The following is a 25,734-nucleotide window of genomic DNA, read 5'->3' on the forward strand; positions in this document are numbered from 1 at the left end:
TTCTGTGGATAAAGGCCCTCAAATAATTCAAAGAGAAGAACCTAAATACACCCAGAAAGCAAATGGATTTTGCTGTTGTTTACAGCTAAAACTGCAAGCAGGTACAGAGTCACCCACGTAGGGGACTGTCTTCAATTCCCCACTTCAAAGCAGGAGTTCAAAGATACTCTTCTCCCTGTCTGAATCTAGGTTTTGAATTTGAATGGATAATCCCTGTGGTAGGCTGAATAATGGCTCCCCCCAAAGATATCCACGTTCTAATTCTCAGAACCCGTGAATTACACGGTAAAGGGAACTCTGCAGGTGTGATTAAATTAAGGATCTTGAGACAGTGAAATTATCCTGGATTGTCTGGGTAGGCCCAATGTAATAACAAGCATCATAAAATGGAGGCAGGAGGATCAGAGTCAGAGAGAGAAGATGTAAGGATGGAAGCAGAGGTTAGAGAGGAGAGAGGATGCTGTGTTGCTGGCTTTGAAGATGGAAGAAGGGGCCATGAGCCAAGGAAATGCAGGCACTCTCTAGATACTGAAAAAGGCAAGGGAATAAATGTTCCCCTAGAGCCTCCAGAAGGAACCAGCCCTGCTGACACCTTTACTTTCGTCCGGTGAGACTGATTTTGGACTTTCGACCTCTAGAACCATTAGATAAGAAATTTATGTTGATGTAAGCCACTAAATTTATAGTAATTTGTTACAGCAGCAATAGGAGGCTAATACAATCCACCAAGACAATTAGATGCAAAGAGGCTTCCACTCAGAGAGGCAGTGGTGGGTGTGGGGACATTGGCTGGATCTTGTCGGTGTGAATTCATGCCCCCTGAGGTCCTGGGGAGCTCAGACCAACTGACTGGGCATCCGAAGACCCTCTGAGAACTTAGCCAGGAGCCAATTCTGTACAAGCCAGAAAAACCCAGAGGTCTCTTCCTTTTCAAAGTCAGCTTTCTTTATCCAGCTGGAGCAATGGCAACCTGGGAAAGCTTAGAATTGCAGATCTTTAGAGATCAATTCATCCACTCCCTTTATTAACAAAGAGAGAAAGTGACTTGCCCTAGCCATATAACTGGGTAGCAGTAAAACCTTAATGAGAACCCAAATCATTCAAACCAGCTTCTAGTGCCCCACAAAACAGCCTTGTCCCAAAAACCCTAACTAAGCCCCAGGACCATCTATTTCATCACCACATTATCACCTCTACCCGTATTTATCTGTGGTCCGTCCTTCTGTTCAGAGAGATATTGGGCACTGGAGAAATGCAAAGATACAGACCACTTCTGTGACCGCCATAAGCGCCAGAGGCGATAGCAGGCATGCCCCCTTGTCTGGGGAGTGGGTAGGGGGCTAGGTTCTATGCACCTGCCTCATCCTCTCTGCTAAACTGTGTGCAGCAGCCCTGTTTGCAGTAACACGGTTAAGCATCAGATCTGAGGATGCGGAAGAGCAGGACAGTGAGTTACATTACCCGAGCATCCGGCACAGACCTAGACTATCTATCACACAGCCACAGAGAAGGCTGGTCCACACCCACAGAAGAAACCTCAGCCAGCCACTCTGATTCATCCAGGCCTCTACAAGGCTCACTGCCCCCAGGGCTGAGGTCCCCTTTCTGAGCCATTAATTGTTACAAAGAATTCACAGTGCATAAGAACATTAAAAGCTTTGGTTCCTGCTTGCTTAGAAAGTTGTTGTTGTTGTTGTTGTTTTAAATTAAAGCAGCATTTCTCTCAAGAGTTTTAAAAACAAAATATAATATGAAGGAGAACTAGTTACCCTTTAATGCCAAGAGATTTAGGAGATCCAGATGAAAACTGTTTCTAATGGTTTAATTCCATAGTGTCAAAAGGATGTGCAAAATATTGTATCCACCGGGAGAGTGCAACAGCTGTCCCAGCTTGACAATGCTCATTATTTGTCCCAAAGCTCTTTCACATTTTATTGTGAGTCCCAAGCAGGATGAAATGATGGATTAGTATTTGGGTACAAGGAGTGAGGCAAAGTGTCCTTCCTCCATTTGAGCCAGGGTGCTGGAAATTCAGCGAGACTTTTGTGATATAATCTATCCTGTTCTGAAAGGAAAGGAGAGCGTCCAAGACACAGGCAGTGGCCGTGGGGCCTCTGCTCTGACTCCATCAAAGGGCCAACAAGGCATTCATGAGTCTGTCCACTCAGCCCACATGGATTATGCATCTATTACGAGCCAGGGAAAGCTGCTAGGTGGTGGGAATACAGAGATTGGAAAAGAGAAATCTTCCTGAGGTCTCAGGGGAGACAGACCAACGCAGAGAGTGATGAATATTCCGACAGAGGTAAGCACAAGGCAGCAAAGCACAGGAGGAAGTGGTTCAAGCCTCAGCCGTTTTAGAGAAGTGTAACAAAAGAAAGAAAAGGCCAACTCAAGGGCTGTCCCTGAACTCTGAACAAAAACTTACAAACATCCTGGGCTTATTAATCCATCTACAGATGCAAAGATGCATCAGCTGTCGGCGACAGGCAGCTGTAGGGTGAACTGTGGTCAGAGACACAGGCTTCCATCTGCGGCTTACTGGTTGTGTGATTGGGGGAAAATCACTTAATGTTTTTGACTCTCAGCACTTCCTCATCTGTAAAATGGGAATAGTAATCTCCCTCGAATATGACACAGAACTGGCCAATCAGAGCCCCTAGCCACAGTGACTGGCCCAGGGATGGACACTCCCTGACATTTCGTTAGAACTATCTGGAGAGACATTCCTTTGTCACGCCATGCCTGGGTTGCTAAATTGGTTGCATTTAAGCCACTATTTAAGGAGAGGTTCAGAGAGGCAGCTCTGGCACACAAGGGACAGAATGCCTCAGCCCTCATCAAGGGGCAGTTTCTAATCGACTGAGACCCTTCCATTTCTCAGCCCCTAACAGGCCATTTTGTAGTCCTAAGAAATGGCTTTATTCAAGGCGTTAGTTATCCCTTTAGGAGAAAAGGATCATTGTTAAAGATACAATGGTTCTTTAGTCTTCTTTCCCTTGGAGGAGAAGGGAGGATACAGTGAGTACCCACTGGGCTGTGGGCTGCCCTGGATGAGCTAGGGGTAGGAGTCAGGCATCCTGGGCCCTAGTCCTAACCCATGACATGCTTCTCAGCTGTGTCGCAGTGGGAAACAGACTTTACCTCTCTGAGCATCAGTGTCCTCATTTATAAAAAGAGAAGTCACAAGCTTTTCTCATTTACATTACGAGGGTTATGCGGGGTTAAGAGTTGTCAGAATGCTCTGCAAACTGTTAGGTGCTGCACAGATGTAAGCGTGTGGCATTGTCCGGAAGATGATTGGAAAGAGGACGTTTGCTGTGTGATCACAACATACCCTTCCTTTCAGAAAACATTCCCCCACAGAGGAAGCCGTGTTTGTCACTCGCATCCTTGGAGATAATCTTATTGCCTCTAGGATTCAGGGTAGAATGGGGGGGTGGGGGGGAGCGGAGCATTGCCCAGAGGCTAAGAGCTCAGGTTTCAGAGTTAGGATCAACCTGGGTAGGAATTCCAGTTTGCCACTTAGAAGCTGGGGACTCTGGGCAAATACTTATCCTCTCTAAGCCTCAGGGTCCTCATCAGTGAAACAAGGACGGCTCTATCTAAGCTATAGGCTTGTTCTAGAGTTAAATGTACATAAACTGTTAGGCACAGTTCCTAGCACGAAGTAAGCACTCACTAAACAAATGCAGCGGTGACCATTACTACTAGTCTCTTCACCATTACCATTAGCATTACTATTACTCTCACTATCATCTTCATCTTCCCCATCAATGCAGACAGCAGGTGAGCTCTGCCGAGGCAGAGAGACAAATGTTCCTTAGAGACACAGAGATGGATGACAGAAAACACAAAGAGACGCAAAGATGGAGAGAAGGGAAGTAAAGAATAAGGGTGGACATCTGCTGAGAGGGGAGTGAGCAGGAGTGGGGACTGGGATTGAGGGGAAGAGAAAGTTCTAACAGCTGCTGGGTGAACCGGATAAGCAGCCCACAATAGACCGAAAGAGCTAGGGAATAACAACAAGGGCGCAGCTGAAGCTCCGTGGGGTGAAGGCATGCGGATTCACAACGAGCTCTGCCCTGGTAACATGCAGCCATCCAGGAGCAAAAGCCAAGAACCTCAGCCCAGAGTGCAGCAGAGTCTAAACCAACCCGACTGGTCACATTTTCAGTAAGCACAATATCTTCCAAGAGAACCAATCAGGAATTTAAGTTCACTTCCAGTTCAACTCGGTTCCCTTTGCAGGCCAAGTAGTGAATATGCCATTTCTTCTTATGTGCTAAGACATAAAAGATAATCCAGGCGAGAGAGTTCCTGACCAGGCAAGAGAAGGATTTCCAGAGCTGGTCACACCTTTACAGCTTGGCAAAATCAACTAACGTGCAATGCTCAGGGCCAGGTCTGTGCTGGGCCCTGCCCTTCCGCTGCCTCCTGGGTGCTGAACTTCAGATCGTAAATTCTCAATTCTATTGTGAGGCTCTTAGAAGCTGGGTCAGGATGTGAACCAGAGGGAACAGTGACCCTAATACCAGGTTACAAAGATGACAAGGAAGGTACTACAGTAACATTGGGGCTGAAGTTCAAACTCTAGCTAAGCCCAGTGAAGTTGGCATAATATGTGAATCAGCCCAAGTCACACGGCTAGGCAGTGGAGAGCTGGGACTGGAACCCAGGTCCCCTCGTTCCTTAGGGCTAATGCAGCCAATACCGTGGGACCCATTCCATCAACGTTCACCAGATGAGTCTTCTTTTCAGGGAGAAGAGTGAGATGACACACTTCTTTGACAGTGCTGTCTTCTTGGTAACAATAGGGCCACTGGATTATCACTAGCCAGGCCTCCGTGACTAATTCTGAGATTACTGGTCAATGCCGGCCTTATCCCACGTTTGGGCTTTCGCCACGGCATTACCATGTGGTGACTCACATCACCATGACACCTCCTGGAGTGATTCATAACAGCAATGATAATCCTCTCATCTCTGCGTTGTTTTTCAGTTGGAGTGATAATAAGTGTTTCATCTCATTAGCTGTCTGATCTCCAGGACAACCATATGCGTAGGTAAGTCTAATAGGACCATTTCCAGTTTCTACTAAGAAGACTGAGACCAAGAAAGGTCGGATGGCCCACCCAAGGGCATCCAGTGGATAACGGACTTGGCTGGGACTTGAACCAGAGTCTTTTTAGTGTAAGGCCAGTATTCTATCCTCTGTTTGGATGTCCATAAAGGGGGGACTTCTAAAGCCACATTCCTGGCCCTACTTCCTCAGATGTGATTTTTTTGGTTTGTTTAAAAGTACTAAATACAAATCTTTTTCCTTTATTCTGTGTTTTTTCTCCCAACTCGTCATAGCGGTTTTTAATTTTTTTCCAGCTTTATTGAGATATAATTGACACATAGCACTGTATAAGTTTAAGGTGTACAAAATAATGATTCGATATATGTATATATTGTGAAATGATTACCACAAGAAGTTTAGTTAACACATCCAGGAGGTGGTTTTAAATAATACGTCTGGTATCAAATCACCAGGCTTTTGGTCCATTAAACTCTGTACCACTGTTATCAGGCAGAACAAGATTCTCGGAACCAGGGGAACATCAGGTCACGAAGGGGCAGCTGGTGGTTTTATAACTGACAAGAGAGGGCCTGCCTTTCCTGCTGGAGTTATTAGAAAGGCTCAAAATGTGCAAAAGAGAACTGATAATGCAGCAAATGCAGACAAAATAATACACATTCTGCTGGTGTCATAACAGGAAAGACTCGAAGCAAAGAGAGAAGTAATGTCAACTTCACCACCAAGAACCGTATATTAGTTTTTTTTCTTTTCTTTCCTTTTGTACCATTTTACTCCTTTAAAATATCCTTTATTTTATAAAATGATGATATTGTAGGTGGGAATTATTTTTAATATTCATATATTTGTTTTGTTTTGAATTTTAAAACTACAAAAATAAGAACATGACAAATACTTATGAATTCATTGCCCATCTCCCCAAATTAACAAATGCTACTGTTACGGCCATTTTTGCCTTAGATATTTTTGATCAAAAAAATAAAATTATACATATGAAATTGAAGTCCCCTTTGAGACTCTGCCCCGTCTAATTCTACCACTGCCTCCCTGGTGATGTCACATGTGATGTGTGTGTCTATTTATCATCTATCTGCCTGTTTATCTATCTGTGTCAATCTACATATAGAAAAAGTATAAAAATAAGAGACTTTTTCCATACATGTGTGTATTCATAAAGCAGCATGTAGGACTGGTTTCAACAATATTTCTCCTAAAGAAACAAATGCATATTCTCCCAAGCTTCTTTGCACGCACTGCAGACTGAAGGCAGCATGGTGGAGTGAAAAACTTGGTAAGCTAGAAATCAGAAGACCCAGCCCTGGTCCCACAGCCACTGTTTTACTCCCTATGGGATTGTAGGTCAGTCAACTTCCCTTTTTTTTTTGTAAGATGAGAAAGCTGGATGAAAGGATCTCCAAGGTCTCTCCCACCTTTGAAATCTGATGACTCTGAGGTTTAATTTCCTCACCTGTCAAAAGGAGATAATAATGTCTGCTATGCTAGCTGTTGCAAAGATCAGACATGATGTGCGGTTGCTTTGCAAAGCATGATGATGATGATAATATTATTATTATTACTGAATAATATTTAATAATAACAATTATTATTATTACTGCTCACAGATTAAGCTATTTTTAAGCTCCTGGGAAGGATTTTAAAGAAACCATTGTTACATATACGGCTTGGTTCAGAGGTATGTGTTGCAGGCCAGCCAGCAGGAACTAATTTAATTTCTTCCATCCTTGTTCTCTTGGGCAGGCAGTTCTGCACAAACAGAGGCTCTCTTTACTCTAACCATGAAGATCTGATGCATGAAATACCAAAAGTCCCTCATTATAAGATGCTCTCCTTGGAGAGCAGTCCACAGACAGAACCGGGCTTTGACAGCAAAATACAGTTTGAATCCATTCGGGGCTGAAGTTGTTCTGTCTGCCACACAATTCTTCAGGAAATCCATGTTGGGCAGAATTTCATCGGTTTTGTGCAGGCTAAAATCGGTGGAGTTGGTTTGATTTCAGGGGTTAGGAGAGATCTTTCTGTTTTCTCACTAACATAAGATATGGTGACCTCTCAACAGACAAACTTTTGCGGGGAGCATCAGAGTCTTTTGAGATGGAAAAACAAGCTGTTTGAAATGTATATTTAAAATCTGCTGCACAACGTTCCTTAAGAAGCCAAATGTTAGTGTTTATACATGGAAATGAAACATTTAGGGGTTTATAGGCCAATTCTGCCCCTGTGAAGGACACTGTGCATAAAAATATGATGCCTTTGCATGTACTTTTCCCTCTCCCGGACAACCTCCTTACTCCCCCTCACCTAGGTAACTACCATCCTTCAACATGCAGTTCAGATGTCACCTCCTCCAGGAAGCCTGCTGTGACTCCTGCCCCCATCCAGTGCATGCTGATGCTCCTTCTACGATCCCCAAAAATGCCCTGCTGCTCTGTTAGCCTCAATTACATTCTCTTCTAACTCTTAGCACCCTCTCTCATAATTGTCTGCTCAATCATTCGCCTGACTTCCTCACTGCCCCACGACAATTTTGAAGGCAGGAATTCTATGTCCTGTTTCACGTCACAGAGCCTGGCACATGGTAGGTTGTGGAACCAATAAACATTTCTATACAGGTGGGCACCTGCTCCAAATGTCTATGTGTCAAGATAATAGTAGTGTATCACACTCTCAATTTGTTGTCCTCGCTAAATGTTCCATGTGTGCATTGCTACAAGGCTTTGAAGATGAAGCTCTGTAAAGAATGTAGATTAGATTCAGTCTTTGAACACTGTCAAAATTATGTAAATACCACGAACCACGTCAAGTAGACAATTCTAAAATATTCAGCAAACAGACTTGTTGCCACATTTTTCCTTTCAACTAAATCTGAAGAAAACGTGGTTTCAGTGTGTGATCTGAAGCGATGTAAGTGTCTAATCTACACGATTCCGAAATGAAACACATGCTCCAGGAATGTCCCTATGTTCTCTGAACTTTATTTTCAGTAGTTTATGTCACTGAGATTTTCTGGTAAATGTACAAGGATGGTTATAAAATTCAAGCCAATTTTAAACCAAAATAAAATTTTAGATTAATTTTAAAGAATTAAAATTCTCAATCAAAATAGCTGGTCTTTTCCTAGAGTTGCCTGTCTGTTAACCTGGACATTTTAACCAATATGATTTAAGCAAAATACCAGGATTCCAGATGAAACTGAATAAGCCGTGTGGGGTAGTGGGGGGGCGCTGTTTTGTTGGAAGTAGACCCACTTCTTACACAGGCTCTGCCACCAGTAACCGTACCTCTTATTGTAGTCATTTCACCCTGTGGACCTTAGCTTCCTCATCTGTAAAGTGGGAGGGTCAGATGAGACAACATTTAAGGGTCCTTTATGCCTTGTGATTTTAGGATGGTGGGTGTTTTCTTAAAGCTGTTATTGATGACACATGGACAAGTTAGGATGATCTGGCCGTGGTGTAGAGAGAGCTTGCAGCGCGGAGAGATCTGAGTTTCTAGCAGCCTCTACCACTCCTCTGCTCCTGGGTGACTTCAGAGAGAGCCACTTAATCTCTGCTTAACAGACTAACTGTAAAATGACAAGATGAAACCGCAGCCGTGATTTCCAAACTCTGGTGGGCATCAGGAGAGCTTCTTAAAACACAGATGCTGGGCTCATCCCCAGGTTCTGTCTCAGAAGGGCTGGGTTGGGGCCTGAGAATGTGTACTTCTAACAAACCCAGGTGATACTGATGCTGCACTTTGAGAACCACTGGACTAGGATATCTTGACCCTACCTTCCAACTCTAAGAATCTATGGCGAGCTATAAGAAATTTAGTAACTACTGTATTTCCAACGAGCCATCTTTACCTACTAGTCACCAAGTACACCAAAAAGGGGCTTCCTTTTCCATGGGGGCTTCAGATACTGCAAAAATAGCTTCAGGGGGCACATACAATTACCCTTATATCTACCTTTCTTTAAAAGCCTCAATCGACATGTTCAACAACATTTGGCCTCCTGGAATCAAAGCACTCAAGGTTCATAAAACCTCAGATAATTTAGTTAGGTGAGTGATTGGCTCCGCGTCATGTTATCAGGTTTGTTGAATAGGAAGAAAGCATAGCTCCATGCACACTGAGTTCACTAACGCAGAGAACAGAAGGGTCAGACTCCAAAATGCCAAAAATTCTTTAGTCAAGCAACGTTATCATTATGAGAAAGTCCACCTTCCTAAGTCACCCTAGACTAAAAAATTTTTTTTAATAAAATCATCTATATCACTAGATTTCGAACTTGCTGACACTGCAATTACTTGGGGTGATTTAAAAAATACTCATGCTTGGGTCACATCCCCAGAGATTCTGAGTCACCCTAGTCATTGGGATTTTTAATAGCTCCCCAGGAGAACTATTGTGAAGCAAAGTCTGAGACTCATCAATCTATAAAGGAATAGAATCAATCTGTTCTTCATTACTTTAAGCCCTATAAGCCATTTTGTCACTACAAACAGCATGACTACTTGTCTTAAATTATACTTAAGAATAAATTCTGAAATTTCTATAAGCCTGCAAAAGGTCACACACACAGTGGGCAATCAATCAATATTTCTTAGCTATATTGAAGCATCTTTCACACAGTTCAATAAGTGTTTTTTTGTGGCGAGGCTTCCCCCAGAGTATGCATAGGGTTTCTGCTGCAGAGAGCCAGGTGAGGTTTGCTGGGGGAGTGACTCTTTTACCTTCTAAGTTATAAGCACCTTGAAGACATCATCCATGTCCTAAAGTCTTTCAAATTCCTGAGTGTCTGGCTCAGTGCCTGGCAAATTAGAGGTACCGAACAAATACGTATTCAACTCACTTGGATTTACGACTGTCTCTGAGCCTATGGGAACATAGATCTTAGCAAATTATGCTGTGTTTCACTGTGAAGTATGAGGTATATGTTTCTGTGTGTGTATTGAGAAAGTGCACTGTTTAATTCTTTTAAATTCCTCAGAGTAAATGAGAATATTAAGGTTGAAACTTTATAAATATACCATATAACTATTTACTTGAGAAAGCATCCATTTCCCAAAGCGGATGGGAGTTTCTAGAAGAAAGAAACATAACTTTCTGACTATAGCCAACAAAACACAGGTGCCTGTGAGTAAGGCAGAGAATATGAGATGTAGGTTGCTTCTGGCTTCTGCCTCTATTTTACAAGGCTGTGGCTGCATGAAAGTTACTGCAGAGAGGAGATAAAAAGCAACAACAGTAGAGGGACACGCCCGTCTCGGTTACATTTGCATGTGCCATTCTGGATATTTTCTCAGATCACCACAAACGACACCTGTGGCTAAGATCCAAGCAGATTGAGAACTGCCTTGGCTGAGGCAGGAAAGAATGGGTAAACTCAAAGTCTGACTTTACACTCAGAACTGCTCTCCAGCGCTTTCCCCTGCTACCCCATCCATTGCTAATTAGGAGCAGCCAAGGCTTGACATGTACACAGTTCTCTATGGTAAAATTGATTATTATATTACTATGGAAAATAAGGAAGTCATTTCATTTGAAATATCAAATTCCACAAAATCATACGTGGCAGCTGTTAGTGCATGCACATGGGGGAGGGGGCAAATGCGTGAAAATATTAACCCTCTCCCCCTCAGTTTTCTGACATCTTAGCAAAGATGTGCAAAAAATAAAAAAAGATTCCAACACATATAAGGCATAAACCAAGGGCAAAGCTACATAATAGATGTTTTTAAGGTTAAAAAATTCCCATGATGTAAGATACATCATACACGCCATTTTACCAGTGTGGATTTGCTTTACACACTTGCAAGTAGAAAACCAGTCTTCCTCTCTGGAACGTGTTGAAGCTACATTTAATTGCCTCTGATAAAGAAATGAGGTGAGTCATGTTTGGTTGTGCTGGAGCCTGCTAACAGATCATCACACCCATGTCCAAATATGTCCCCTGAACCTCACGACAAAAGTTTATACACTTGCTTGCTTGGAGACTATTAAAATAGTTTTGTTTTGAAATTTAACTTTACTTAAGGATACCTAACAGTTGCTGAAAGGCATATCACGGCTCCTTCAGAGGTGCTTAGAAGCAACTTTCAAGCGTTCTTTCTTGGCAAAACATCCCCTGTTCATGAATCGTAACTTGGCACTCCCCTCCCGGTTCATGAGGGACTCCGCACTCAACAGATACGAGACATTTCAAACGCCTTTACGTTCATTTTCCATCATTGACAAATTCCAGCAATTAACATAAAACACCTCAACCTTAAAAGACCCCCATCATTCATAAGGTTTCAGGATTCCAAAAATGTCCCCTTCCCTTCTGTCAGATCTGGCGATAACACAATCTGTTTTCCCTGGCTGCGCGACTTTTCTTTTTTAGTTTAGTAACCAGCGTAAAAAGAGCATCTAGACTTCCTGACACTGGGATCGCTGATTTCACCGGGGTCATGGGGGGCTGTGTTTAGGTCACATGTTACCCTGCCCTTGTGAATCATTTATTACAATTTTTTTAAACAGGAGGGGGTGGGGATACAGACAAATCGCATACTCATGCACAAATGCTTAGCGCCAAGAACATGGTCAGAAGTGCCGCTTGGACTAGAGAATAAAAAGAAAACCCTTGATGTCCCCCTTGTGCTGGGGAAAGGTAGAATGACGTCATGCAACCTTACCTTTCTGAAAAAGACCAGGACGCCTGGCATTGAGGGCTCACCTGAGGCCACCGAAGCCGGGAGTCATTTTGGGTGTCGCGTATGTGCCTCCCTAGAAAATTCCAACGACATTCTACCAGCTTTCCGTGTGCCAATCATGACAAGCATCCACTTAAACTCTCCCGAGTCTGGGAAGGGGCAGACGAGGGGGAAAGCAAGCGAGGAGCGAGCAAAAGAGAAAGAGAGGTCCCAGCGCACCGCATACCCATCTGGAAGGGGGAGTCACATGCCACAGGAGCCATTCCTGCTGCATTACACATGCTGAGTGTAAATGGCAAACAATATCAGTCGATGTTTATGCCACATGTTCTCAGCCTCTTCACATATCAACACCCAGGCCAGCTCTACCCCGACAGGCCGCCTGAAAGCGCTTCTGAGGGAGGAGGTTTTGGGCTAATCATGGGGTCATTTTAATGAAATTCCACAGCCTCCTGTCCTGGTTTACTTTCTTAACTGTTGCTGTTGGTAGTGGTAGTGATGGTAGTTTGTTTTTTGTTTACTTGCTTGTTTTTTAGTCTGGGTTTTCACAGGCGACAATTTGGTCCTGGAGGTCCCTAAAGGACCTTTAGTGATGTGGCCATATCAGACAGCACAGACAAACTGACTCTCACCCTGCAAACCTCCTGAACAGCTGGCCCCTTCGTTTTTGTTCTATTGTGGAGCAGGAGATGGAGTGAGGCTACTCTTCATTTCACCTGCCCCATGGTAACTGCTCAATACTTTCAGCAGGAGAAATGGATTGTTTTCTGCTCTAAGCAGTGGCTCTTAACTGGGGGCGATCCCCACCCCACCCCAGGGAAAGTTGGAGACATTCTGTTTGTCAGAGCTGGGGGGTCCTACTGGCATCTACTGGGCAGAGGCCAGGGATGCTGCTAAAATCCTACAATGCTCAGGACAGACTCCACAAACAAGGACTGCCCAGCCCGAGATATCGATAGTGCCGCTGTTGAGAAACTGCTCTCCCACAACTCTTACAGAAAATATGATACCAAAAAAAAAAAAAAAGAAAGGAAGAAAAGAAAACAGTTAAGAAGCCTCTGTCTGTGAAGAATTGACTGAAAGCCCTGGGGTCTAGGGATGAGCTTGGCCTGATTTATGGTTTAATTACTTAGAAACTTGCTCACTTTTCTCCCCAGGAGCCACCACTCCTCCTGTGACTGTCTTCCCTCTTCTCTTTCCGAATCTCAGCCTGTAATACTTAAACAATCAAACCAAAGGAAACCTTCACACAACTTTCTAATTCAAAATCTGCTGTCCGCAGGTACCTCATTGCTGGGTTATATAAAGCAGCTGTCATCTCAGTTTGTCCTGTCTGGATAGTCTGATCTCCAATTGTGATGCCCAGTATTCAGCATAATCCTCTCCCAAAATTATTCAGGAGGGTAGGGTTTTTACAAGGTGAAATATCCCTGAAGGATCTTATAAAGGACTGGGGATGAAGGCTCTCTGGGTTCTCCCATGGAACTTACACCCTTGGAGGTGGGGAGGTGGGTGTATGGGTCACTGGCATCAGGGAAGCTTCTCTCCAGCTGGAACTCAGTGTGTGATGTCCTGACAGCCCTCGGAAAAGTCAAAGTGAAAGCCAGTCATGTCTGTCTGAACTGCCCATTTCCATCTGCCCACCAGAGGCCCATCCACCGCCCACCTGCCCAGTGAGCTCCCGGGAGAGCCCAAGGCCTCTTTCTTCCTAATTTAGTCACAGTCCACAGGCTGCCCCAGGCTGGGTTGGCTCTCAGCCGCTGACTCAGTCACAGACATCTAGAGGCGCCAGTCCCAGATCCTGACCTACGGGAACCAGCCAACCTGGCCAAAGCTGCGTTTCTGCTCAGGCCTTGGGTCCCTCCTGTGATCCACTAGGATTCCCCGAGGCGCAAGGCTCGGCTCCAATCAGCGATGGCACATTTTGTGCTTCCTCCATCTCGGTCTTCCTTCATTATGCTGGAGACTTTCTTAGGATAAGAGTTTACTGAAAAGCGCTCCACCACACACATCTCCCCAGACCCATACCTAAGGCTCTGCTCTCACTTGCCCCCTCCTGAAAGGAGCAGCAGGGGTGTGCAGTGGTTGAGACCATGGGCCCCGGAGCAGGCCAGCTGCAGGCAGCCACGGGAAACGGAGTAAGGACCATGCCTACCTCCTGGATTACTGTAGGAGGTGTGTGTCCAGCAGCTCAGTGCCTGTGGTGAACTTGATTATTAACCTAAAAGGAATTCTGATAAATGGCCTGGAATGCGATTCCCAGGAGAAGAAAAGTCAGTCCTTAGAATGAACCCTTCTCATTGTGCGATCCTAGCTCCTGCCCAGAGATTGGGACACAATCCCTGGGTGCATATGGAAATGAAGAGGTACACACTGACCATCACAAACTGAAATTCAGTTCAACGTAGTTCAATTCCGTTCAAGGTGCATGTTGAGCACCTACCATATGCCAGCACTGCGGCAGGCAAGGAAGGAGGGAGGAACATCGGGTAATATGGAGTGCACATGCGCAAGGTATTAAGCTGTGCACTTCACACATTCTCTTGGTCTTCACAAGTCTTAAAAAGTTAAGATCACTATCCCCACTTCACTGAGGAGAACACTGAGATTCCAAATGACTGGGTAACTTTCCCAAAGTCCTTAAGTCAATACGTGGTCATTTGAAACAAGGTCTGTTTGATTCCAAAGACTTGTCTTTCCACTAAAACACTTCCCAGTGTTCAAGGTAAGTCATAAGTGTAAATAATAGAGTAAAATAAGATGAAAGCTGCAGGTAAGGTGTGTTCCAAGTGTAATGAGAACAGGACTGTCTACATAATTTGTGGGGCCCAGTGCAAAATGGAAATGCAGGGTCACTATTCAAATTTTATTAAGAATTTCAAGATGGCAACTGCAGAGCATGACACCAGGCACAAGGACCTTCTGAGCTTGGGGCCCTAAGTGAACACATGCTCATGAAGCAGTCCTGAACGGAAGGGAAGAACTCCGAGGGGGAGGGGACATGATGGAAGAAGATACCTTGGCCTCCATCCCTGGGGAGATGTCCCACAGCGGGAGGTGTAGTGATCCTCATAAAAGGTGGGGGAGGAGGTTAAACACAGTAACATAATAAGAGATGCAACTGACAGAAGTCTACAGCCCATGTGTGAGGGATGAAGGCAGTGGAAGCTTGAGAACCAGCGAGGACAAGGAACGCTCAGCTGCGCCTGGCTTCATCACTAACTCACTGTGTGACCTCCAGCCAGTTACTGAGTCCTCATGGATCAAAATACCCAATGCCAAGTACACAGGAACTCAAGGGCATACCACGAGGCCATCAAAAGTGATGCTAACTATCCTCTTACTATTTAAAGTTAAATTAAAAACCAGTGCACAAAACGTACATTTAGTATGGCTATAGCCATGTTAAAGAAAAAATAACACTTAGGTAGAAAAAAAATATATACTATTAGAGAATACACCAAAATGTTCTTGGGGGCGGCTATGTTTAGATGGTGGGGATCTTAGGTAATTTTTTTCTCCTTTTGTAAATGGTCCAACTTTTCTTTAACAAACGTGTTTATTTTTCAGTGAAAAAAGTAATTTCTTAGGCACAAATGAATTCAGTTAGGCTAATACTGCCCCATCTAGCTTATAAGGACCTTCAAGTGAACACCGCCGGATTAAGCCGTCCAACACTGGCGCTTTCCCATAGCAGGCACTGCTTTCCTGGAGAGCCATATGCCAAAAAGGAAGGCAAGGCACATGGAGAAGTGAGGCATCTATGCAAACCATGGCCACGTGCATCTTCTTGTGAAGCCAAAGCACGTGGTTCAGATGGGTTCTCACACTTGTATTCCAGGAAGGCGCCTCACACAAAGCAGGTGGAATGTGCCAGCACGTTGTTTGGGGGTAAACAAAGGCTCATTTTATGACCTCAGACTTCTCACCAGAGAGATCAAAGTCATCAACAGCAAGTCAGCTTCCTGTACATGCCACAGTTCAAAGTCCACGGCCTCTACCCTTTCCCTTTGCCCACCCCCCAACCAACCACTGCTGGGGAGGAGGAGCTCTGAGTTAACTGCAGACAGTCAGGCAGCACCAAGAGGAAAATGTGGGGTCACTGCTCAGTCCCCAGAAGTAGGCTTGCACCCGTGGTCTCCAGTTTAACATTTTGATCCCCTTGGCTCAGTTTTATGTTCCTTTCAGGGTGGTGCTAGGTAACTGTGTTCTCTTTTGGTATGCAAGTGCAAGGAGAGTGGTAACCAATGACTAATCCAGGCTAGCCCAGGATTAGAGACTGCGTAGCTGGGCCTCCTCTAATCTTCAGCACTCTGAGCCAGGAGTGGCTACCTCGGCTCTGTTTTCAGCTTGGAATCTTGATGGAGCCGAGTCTCCACCCACACTGGATAGGCAGAGCTGGTCCCCGCCATGGCTACTCCCTCCCCTGTTCTGCTGGGATAAACCGGTGGCTGCTCGGAATAGCCCAATTCTTGGCCAAGAGGTACAGAGGTCTCCTAAGAGATCCCAATGCCTGTGTGGCATGTGAAAAAAAAAAAAAATCACTGGAAACATTCCTGGAAACTTTCTTTTTCTCTCCTTTTCTCTTTTCTCTCTTAACTCTTTCAACATAAGTGGCAACTCATGGTACACTACCTATAAACACCAGTTTCTCTTTATAACCAGAGCTGACTGTGCCATCTTTAGCAGTGGGGGGAAAAAGAAAAGTTAGTCCAGAAAAAATGCGGTCTCATGCCCCTGGGATGGAGAGCAGCAGTAAGAAGAATGCAAAGCGACCACCTGAAAGAGCAATGGTAGAGGTTCCAGCCTCTCGTTACAGAAAGGTGCAAAGAAAGAACACAGCCAGGATTCGTTCCCAGAATGAAGAAGCTCAGCCTGTGTAATGGTGACATCCTGCACAGAGGCCACTACGGCCCGTCAGCCAAGGAAACCAGTCAAGAGTTGTGAGTCAGACAATGTGGGAGTGAGCCCTTCCTAGGGAAGCCAGTTCTTTGTGAGCAAGGGTTTTTAATTCCCATCTGGTTAACTGTTATTCCTCTGTAGGTCCCTAAGGGGCACACAAAACAGAGGCAGGAAGCATTTTTAAGTGTTCCAGATTTGCTCTTTAAAGACCGAACACGGCTTCCAGACACAGATCCCATGCTGGGCTCTCAGCATGGCTTTATCCTCATGACCTTTCCACAATCTGTTCCTTCTGCCTGAAAGTCCTTCTTCTATATCCACACTGTCCAGTAGGGTAGCTATTAACTACATGGAGCTATTTAAATTTAAGTTATTAATATTAAATGCAATTTAAAACTCAGTCTTCCTCAGTTGTACTAGCCACATTTCAAGTGTTCAATAACCACATGGGTCTAGAGGCTACCATACTAGGTGGCAGAGTATGTAACATCTCGAGCATTCAGAAAGTTCTACTGGACAGCACTCCTTTGGATCTTCATGTGACTGGCTCCTTCTCAACCTCAGGTCCCTATGCTACTATCATCTTCCCAAAGAGGCCACCTCAGACTCAAGAACCTAAGGCAGGGCACGTGGTCACTCTCTATCCTCTTATCCTACCTTTATTGCTATCTGAAATTACCTTGTTTATTTCGTGCTTTTTTGCCTGTCCCTCACCTGGAATATGAGCTTTGTGAGAACAAAGAGCTTGTCTGCCTCTTCCATTGCTGCACACCCAATGCCTAGAGAAGGACCTGGCAGAGGCAGAGGCTGAGTAAATATTGCTGAATAAATTAAGTAGGGTCTACCCTATCACTGTGAGATCAGATGACACCAGTCGCCCAAGACAGCTGCAGCCTATCTTCACATGGACCAAGATAACATGCCAGCATGGGCCCCGTCAAGAGCATCTGGGAAGACTGAGCATTGTGGGAGTGCCCAGGTGCTAGCAGAGTAGCTGACCCAATTTTGTCCTGATTCTCCTCCAAGAACACCAGTTGCCTTTTATCACCTCCGTCAGTCAGCCAACAGTGCTGTGTCCAGCTCTTACATTGTCTTCCTTCTCTGCTTTTGCAAAAGATCAAAGTACCCTCTAACATAGTGTTAGACACCCTCCACAGTATCACTTTTTCTCCACATGCATATACAAAAGCAAGCAATAGGATGGGGTCTATCCTAAGTTTAAGGAGTTGGTATTTAATACTCTGAGTGCTTCCTGATGCTCCCTCTGGAACAGGAAGAGGAGGAGGAGGAAGAACTACTCTACCACAACTTTGTTTTACTATTTCCTTTAAAATTGGAACGGCAAGAGTAGTACACTCAGCAAAACGTGATCCCCATGGCCAAACAGCAGATGAACATAAAGATATAAAAGTTGGAAAACATACCATGTGTCATGCGTTACTGCACTTTCATAACAAGCCGAGTACTACAGTCGCCCTTGTTTGGATGAAAAAAACTCGGGAATACAATCAGAGGAGCAAGCGTGGAAGAAGAGCATGTGCAATGGAAGGAGAATAATAAACAAACAGAAAGCAAAAATAAACACAGGCAGAGTCTCTGGTGAGAATCAAACCAGGAAGGAATCCCCACAGTCAAGGAAGTTGGGGGGCTGGAAGCTCACAGCCTGATAGCTTGCCAAGAAAGAGAGGGGCAGCTTGAAGCAGAGTACCCTCTAACTCTTGCTGAGGAAACAAATCTGATTTTAAGCTGGGTCCTCCTTAAAGGCGCACTTAGCAATTGTTAGCAGAAGCTCTAACTGCTCTCTGAGTGGCGTCAATCAATATATGCACCAACCTCACTTGTGTAGGAGCATTGCAGAACAGTGAGTTTTGAAAGGATTGGCACGGAAAACACATCTTTCACTCTAGCCATGTTTTATTAATCAAATTCAAATATCCATTCTGAAATGATTTCCAGGAAACTGAGTTTATTCTGATGCATAAATCATGAGTTAACTTTTGTTTCTTTGGCCAAGATTGCATGAAGCCTGGTGACAGGCAATAAGATTAGTTGCCATCTTCAGGTTTTTTCCACTTTGTCTTTTGCCGAATCTTAAACAGAGAGGCACAGGCATCTCCATACCTTGACTAAAGAATGGTCCTCCTCCAGGTGGGGAGGCCACACTCACTGACGTGAGCCCAGATTTGGGAGGGATGCTCACTGAGGTGTGGGGAAGGAAGAGAACACCAGCCAAATCACACCTCAGGATTAATGGGATGGCAGCCAGGTCACTCTCACAACCACTTCAGGGGTCCCTCTAAATCTGTTTCTCTCTTGAGTGACCTTGCTTGAGTTCTCTGTACAGGACAAGATTACAACCCTTCTGAGGGCAAGGACTCCACAATACCCGGCATGATGCTTTCCACACGATAGAAGTTCATTCAATGTTTTCTGAATCAACAAATGACTTACTGGCTTTTCCTCACATCGATTATAATTTCAGAGGTTTCTGTCCAAATTTGGGATAAGAGGAACAAGGGGCCAAAAATTCATTCTTGACATTTGGGATTTAAAGTTTTAATAGCATGATCTGAGACCAACCGGGCACAATGTAATGTTGAGGGTAAGCCAAAGACAGGACTCACAAACCTGACCTGAGTGTATCCACTTATCCACGGCCAGAGTCAGGAATCCGCCTTCATTGTCACAGACACACGTCGGAGTGCTAAGGCACCAGGGCTTGAGAGAAGAGGCTGCTGACCAACGCTGTCTCCACAGCAGGAGCCAAAGCCAGCTGCCCTCCCAGCTGCCTTAACTTGAGGAGGCTGGAGCCTGGCCACTCCAGGGCAGCTCAGGACCAGGCCAAGGTGGCTGAGGAAACACTTGGGGGTTATTTTCTCAAGGCAAGGATGCAGCTTATTTGCCAACTAATTGAAGTTGCCCCTTGAGGGAAGAACAAGTGGTGTCCAGCAAGATGGGCTCTCTCATTCCATAATGTTAATAAGACAATCCATCAAAAGTCTTACACCTTTGTTCCCCAAAAGTCTACACCAGATCAGTCTTCCATATGGTTATTACTAATTTCTGAAAACACATAAAATTTGGGGACCTACACTCTCTTGATCTTTTTTGTACTGTAAAGCTCCAAAGGCAAATATCATAGTTGTTAAACACAAATGCATAATTTTGTACAATAAAAACGTAATGTTTTTTTCCCATAAGGGTAGATTAGGTAGTGGGTTATTTAGATCAAACCCTTTGGATGAAAACAACTTTGGATAAATTTTCTTAAAAGCACTGAGAAGCTGAAAAGATGTACATCCCTTCCAGAACAATTGTGGGAATTAGCTTGCACCCAAAGAGACTGGAGGGTTATCTGACGGCCACAGTTGCTGTTGCCTTAAAGACACTGGAGGGTGAGGGTGACAGAAGTCAAGGCGCAGAGGACATTCAATGTAAAGACTCTTACAGGGCACCTTCTCCCACATTAATCTGGGTCCCAAAGGGCTACACTCTCATGATTAGGATGAAGCAGAACTAATCTGTCACCTCCTGGTCCCCCCCAACCCCACAGGCCCACAGGGAAGGCTCTCTAGATGTAAGCAGAGGACGAGAAGGAAAACAAAGGGGATAAAATACTCCTGAGAAGATGTGGCCACAGACCTGCCCTCATACAGATGTGCGCCCCAAGAACACATAGTATAGGCAGGCAATGAACAGTGGTTTGAAGTGGTCCCCAGCTTGTAGTGTCCCTAAAAGTTAGCCAGAAGGAGAAAAGGACACTTATTACAAGCTTCAGGGGATCTCCACAAATAATCTTAAGGATAATAACCAATAAAATAGTTGAAAATAATCAGATACATAGGGAATAAGGCAATGTGAGTGAGAAGCAGTATAAACAACTGAGAACAGAAACAGACCTAGACAGGCGTCAGGTACAGACTTAAGTTTATATCCGCTTACCACATGACAAAAGTAAACCACATGTTTGCGAATATCTGCAGGGAAGAAAAAAACTGTAAAAAGTGGCCTAGCAGATCTGGAAGAGAATCAAACAGAACTTCTAAAAAGGAAAAAATCAGTAACAAATTAAAATTTCAATAGAAGTATTTGGCAGCAGATTAAAAACAACAGAAGAGAAAATTAGGAACCAGAGGTTAGATCAGAGGAAACTGTCCTGAATATAGCATAGGAAAGCAAAGAAGGAAGGAAAAGAAAAACTCAGAGCAGTGGATTTATGACAGAGAGGATACAGTAAAAAGGTCCAACATACATTTGAGTGGAGTCCCAGAAGAGGAGGAGAATGAGGACAGGGCTGAGATAATATTGAGGAAATAATAGCTAAGGATTTTCCAGAACTATTGAAAGACACCACGGATTCAAAAGACCCAGAGAATCCCAAGCAGAAAAAATATAAAGGAATGCACACTAGACAATCATAGCGATCAGAACCAAGAGTAAAATCTTAAAGAAAAAATACAGATGACCTCAAAACAACTGACGGTTAGGCTGAGAGATGATGTCTCAACATCACAATGGAAGGCAGAAGACAGTTGAATAATATCTTTAATATGCTGGAAGAAAATAATGACCAACCTATAATTCTATATGCTCCTACGCAAAGATGAATAATGGCCCCCAAAGGTCATAGTCCCCAGTCTTGTAAGTTTTACCTTATATGGCAAAAAAGACTTTGCAGATGTGATTAAGTTAAGAATCTCCAGATGGGTATATTATCTTGGATTATCTGGGTGGGCCTTAAATGTAATCATCAGTGTTATTATAAGAGCGAGGCAGAGGGAGGTTTGACACAGAGGAGAAGGTGATGTGAGAGAAGGATACAGATTTGGAGATGCTGTGATGCTGGCTTTGAGATGGAGGAAGGAGCCAGGACCCAAGGTACGCAAAGAACGCAGCTGTAGAAGCTGGAAAAGAAAAGGCAAGGAAACGGATTCTCCCCAGGGCCTCTGGAGGGTGCCAACAACACTGACACCTGGATTTCAGCCCCGTGAAACGGATTTGGGGCTTCTGGCTTCCAGAACTGGACAAGAATAAATTTGTGTTGTTTTAAATCACCAAGTTTGTTACAACAACCAGAGGAAACTAATACAACTACCCAAACTCTCCTTCCACAATGAAGGTGACATTCAGGAGTTTTAAGGCATCCAGAACCTGAGAGAGTTCATTACCAGCAAAGGAAATTCTAAAGGTTGGATGGAAAGTGATCCCAGATGGAAGACTGGAAACACAAAAGAAATGAAGAGCAAAGACAGTGACAAATGCATGAATAAATCTAAATGAATGCTGACTGTGTAGAGCAATGCCTTTTGTCATGTTCTTAAAGATATATAGAATTAAAACACAGCAATGAGGGAAGATAAGCTAGGAGGGGGGAAATGTTTTCAGAGGGTTCCCAGGACCTGGAATTACCAAACAGGAAATGAAAGTTTTGATAAACTTCAAACTTTAAGTACATTTTAATTTTTAGAATAGAAAGTGTATAACTTTCAAACTAGTAGAGGGAAACACAGGTGGTAGATTTATAGAGAAGAGCAAGGAAGTCACCACAAAAGTGTAAGTGAGGAAGGAGGCTGCGTCGGATGAGGGACTCTGAGAGCTTCCGGGAGCCAGCAGCACCCATTTATTGACCTGGGGATAGTTACACAGGTGTTCACCTTATTTGTTAAGCTCTGCATATATGCTTTAAGCATTTTTTGGTGTATATGCACTATTTTATGATAGGAAATGATTGAAAACAACAAAAAAATCACACACTTATCCCTTTCAAGTACACTCTACGTCTAGACTCTTCTATCTCAGCTCACTGTTTAGCAAATCAAAATTCTATAGATGAGTTCTCCAGAGACCATCTCACCCAGCCTTCTGTCTAACAGACAAGTAAATCTTACTACGCCCAGTTTACAGATGATGCAACTGAAGTCTAGTGAAGTTGAATGATTTATCCAAGGCCATTACGATTTCATCCAGACAGTTAATTGAGAGTAACTTTTACTTCTGCTTTTCCAAAAAAGTAAATTCTATGTTTTACTTGCCTCCCCCCATGCAAACACTCCACGTGTCACAAACACATCTGAAAGATTTCCCAGTGTTGTACCTGTTGCACAGAGATAGCCCCAGAACTGAGTCTGTATCCACTTGCCTCCAACTATTCTGCATATTTAAGAAAAACATGCTAGTGGCCAGAAATGTGTGAGTGCCTATAAGGAACAGTGCTTTTGCAAGACTCTCCCTTAATATTGACGCAAGTACGCAATCCAAATGGTGAAAGAGCAGAGATTTAAAAAACAGGACACATAATCAAGCCTGGACTTGAGGGTGGCTTCCCAACGAGATGCTCGCCAAAACAATGCTGCTAAAACCACAAAGAGTCATGAATCATACCAAAGGGAAACAACCCATACTAGGGGGGAGCAGCCACTGTGCCAGACTAAGGACGTCACACAGCCTTGGGGTGAGGTGGGGGTGCAGGCATGGACCATGGAGAAGGAGAAGCGCAAATAGCAACAATGGCTTAAGAAATAAATCTGCACAGAGCTTTTAAGAAACCAATTTCATCTTAATACAAATAAATATTTAAAGAGCAACTTTATTACTAATTTTCTATATAATCTCCTAACAGATTAAAACAACTGCCATAAACTTCAAGATTTTCAGCGCTGGTCACTGAAAGCACAGGACGTCACGTTTGCCTCTGGGCAATGCCCACTTCTTCCAGGTCCCTCCCACTCCCAACTTTTCCATGCAAATGCTGTCACTTCAATAAACTCTCTTAAATCAGAACACTCTCTTCATGGATGTCAACAAGCTAGGGGATAGGGTTTGAAAGTTGCAAAGTCAAATCATAGCCAGCACTTTGGGAACCATGGGTTTCAAAAAGCATAGCCATTTTCACTCAAATTGTTCTGGTCACAGATAGCCATAGTGGGTTCGTTTTAGGGCATCTTTAGAGCATATCCTACAAAATACTGTTGTGACAACAGAAAGAAGCCTCTGAAGGCCCCTCATTTCCCGAACCACCTTACAGGCAAAAACCCAGAAGATGCAAAGAGGAGATGGCTAAATGAAGAGTGGGAAAAACAGAGGAGAGAAAAAGATAACAGGCTGTGATAGAAAGAAAATTCATTTCTTCAGTATGTGCAGTGGAAAGATCAAGACGAATGGAGGGAGTGGGTGTGTCTACATCCCCAATCTGTTCCTGCTACAACTACCTCTCAGTTTAGATTCTCAGTTGAGTCTCTCAAAATTCATTCCCGAGGCGAAGAGGGGTATTAGAGGCTGCCCTGCCTTTCAACTCTGACTTTCTTGTCACCCAGCGCCCAGACCGGTTCTTTAGGGACATCATGTAAAGCTAGAAGAATCTGTCCACACACACAAATTATTTGAGTTGCCGAGATCTTAATTACACTCCCTGCTTGGACTGAGAGCAGGAGTAATTATAATTACAAACACCCAACCCCACTGGAAAACTGCACTAATTCTCCACTTTTCCTTTCAAAGCCCTCTCTCTGCAGGCGAAAAGGAAATGATCCCCTGTGTCGCTCTGGTCTCATCCTCAGCCCTATCGCACAGATGAGAAAACTCAGGTCAGACAAGTCAGCAGGTCCATGGGTGAGGCCGGATCCCGACTCCTGCTTCTAAATCACCAGGCCACAGACAACCACCTTGATCAAAACATGGTACCTCTCTAGAGACTCCTCACATCCTTCCTGCCCTAGCCCCCCATACCCAGGTGTATTTCTTGGCTCTTTTTCAGGCTATGACCGCAGCGCAATAGAGGAGACTAATTAAGCTGGTACATCAATGTCAGCAACACGCTGCTCCTACTCAGTCCTAGCTAATTAAGAATCTCTGCCACTTGGTAAGGAGCACACTTAATCACTACAGGGCGCCCAGATCCACCCTGTCAAGGAAAACAGCAAGGTCTAGGGCTTAAAAGAAATCAGGCGGGACCTCTGAATCCAGAGGTCAGGAAGCAAGAATTGATCACAATGATAATCACTTCCATGCACTCGTGTAGAGCTTCTGCTTACGAGAATGCTCTTCTCCATCCATTCTTCCTTCTCTGCCCCTGTAGTTGTTGTAACCTCTCCTATGGAGAGAAGAGAAAATGTGAGCTGGCAAAGGAGCAGTCTTCAGCAGGGAGTCAGTCCCATCCTCTTGTTTTCCAGAGTGGAAAGGCTCCGAGAGGGAAGGTCCTGACCCATGGACACAGCTCGTTGACGGCAGTGCCAGCGCCAGAATCAGTCTTTTGGGGCCAGGCATTTCCCCTGACACAAATGTAGCTTCCACATTGCATGCTGATCTGGGTTGGTAGATGCTCTCAGTTTCCTTTTTCAGTCAATATGCTGCCACAGCAGGCACTCTTTGTCTTTTCTTGAAAATAAATTTAAATCCAAAAATATTTATAAATATAACAAGCTCTCATGTTCCCACCATCCAGAATTAACCAATGTCAACATTTCGTTGCTTTTAACATTATGGATAAAATAATGTCTCATCCTCCCCGCTCCCTCTGTCCAGAGGCAACATCTCTGTGTATAGCGCTAGGCCATATTCTTATACATTACATCCGTAAATCATAATATGTAAACTTAGTCAAATTTATCAATCTTTTCACTCCTGAGTTGTGTTTTTTGCATCTTTTCTAAGAAATTCTTTTTAACCCCTTAGGTCATAAAGATACTCTCCTGGAGGTATCTTTGAACAGCATTAAAATTTTGATTTTCACATTTAGGGTTGGTTAAAATGTACCGCTGTATGTGCTTCGAGATAAGGATCTCATCTTTTCTGTAGAAAGCCAGTTGCCTCAGCATGAGTCACTGAAGAGCCCAGCCCTTCCCACTGGATTGTAATGCACTGCTGCCGGATGCCAAGTTCACAGGGAGCTTAGGTCTGCTGCCCTACTCTCTAGTCTGTTTTACGGATCTCCTTGTTCTTTTTTTTTCAGAAGGAGCAGACCCATTTATGCACCTTACTCTTCCAAATGAATTTTAGATTTGCTTTGTGTAGTTCTAAGGGAATTCTTGTTGGGATTTTGATTAGAATTGTCTT

The 25,734-nt window shown here is 44.1% G+C and overlaps 1 protein-coding gene across 6 annotated transcripts in view; it reads right to left on the reverse strand.

Annotated features, from left to right (window-relative positions):
• The window catches only part of RBM20 (RNA binding motif protein 20), a 189,295-nt gene that overhangs the window by 58,513 nt on the left and 105,048 nt on the right, over window positions 1–25,734 (reverse strand). The window contains exon 1 of one of the 6 annotated variants that reach the window (XM_070633075.1): window positions 11,805–12,078. The exons of 3 other annotated variants lie outside the window; for them this stretch is intronic. In XM_070633075.1, the coding sequence (XP_070489176.1) occupies window positions 11,805–11,830 (26 nt within the window). In that variant the 5' untranslated portion in view covers window positions 11,831–12,078. Of the gene's footprint in view, window positions 1–11,763; window positions 12,079–25,734 lie in introns of those variants that run through there. 2 more of the 6 variants (XM_070633041.1, XM_070633055.1) reach the window with 2 other exon arrangements.

This window comes from Equus przewalskii, chromosome 1 (genome assembly GCF_037783145.1).
Source record: "Equus przewalskii isolate Varuska chromosome 1, EquPr2, whole genome shotgun sequence".
Taxonomy (NCBI): domain Eukaryota; kingdom Metazoa; phylum Chordata; class Mammalia; order Perissodactyla; family Equidae; genus Equus; species Equus przewalskii.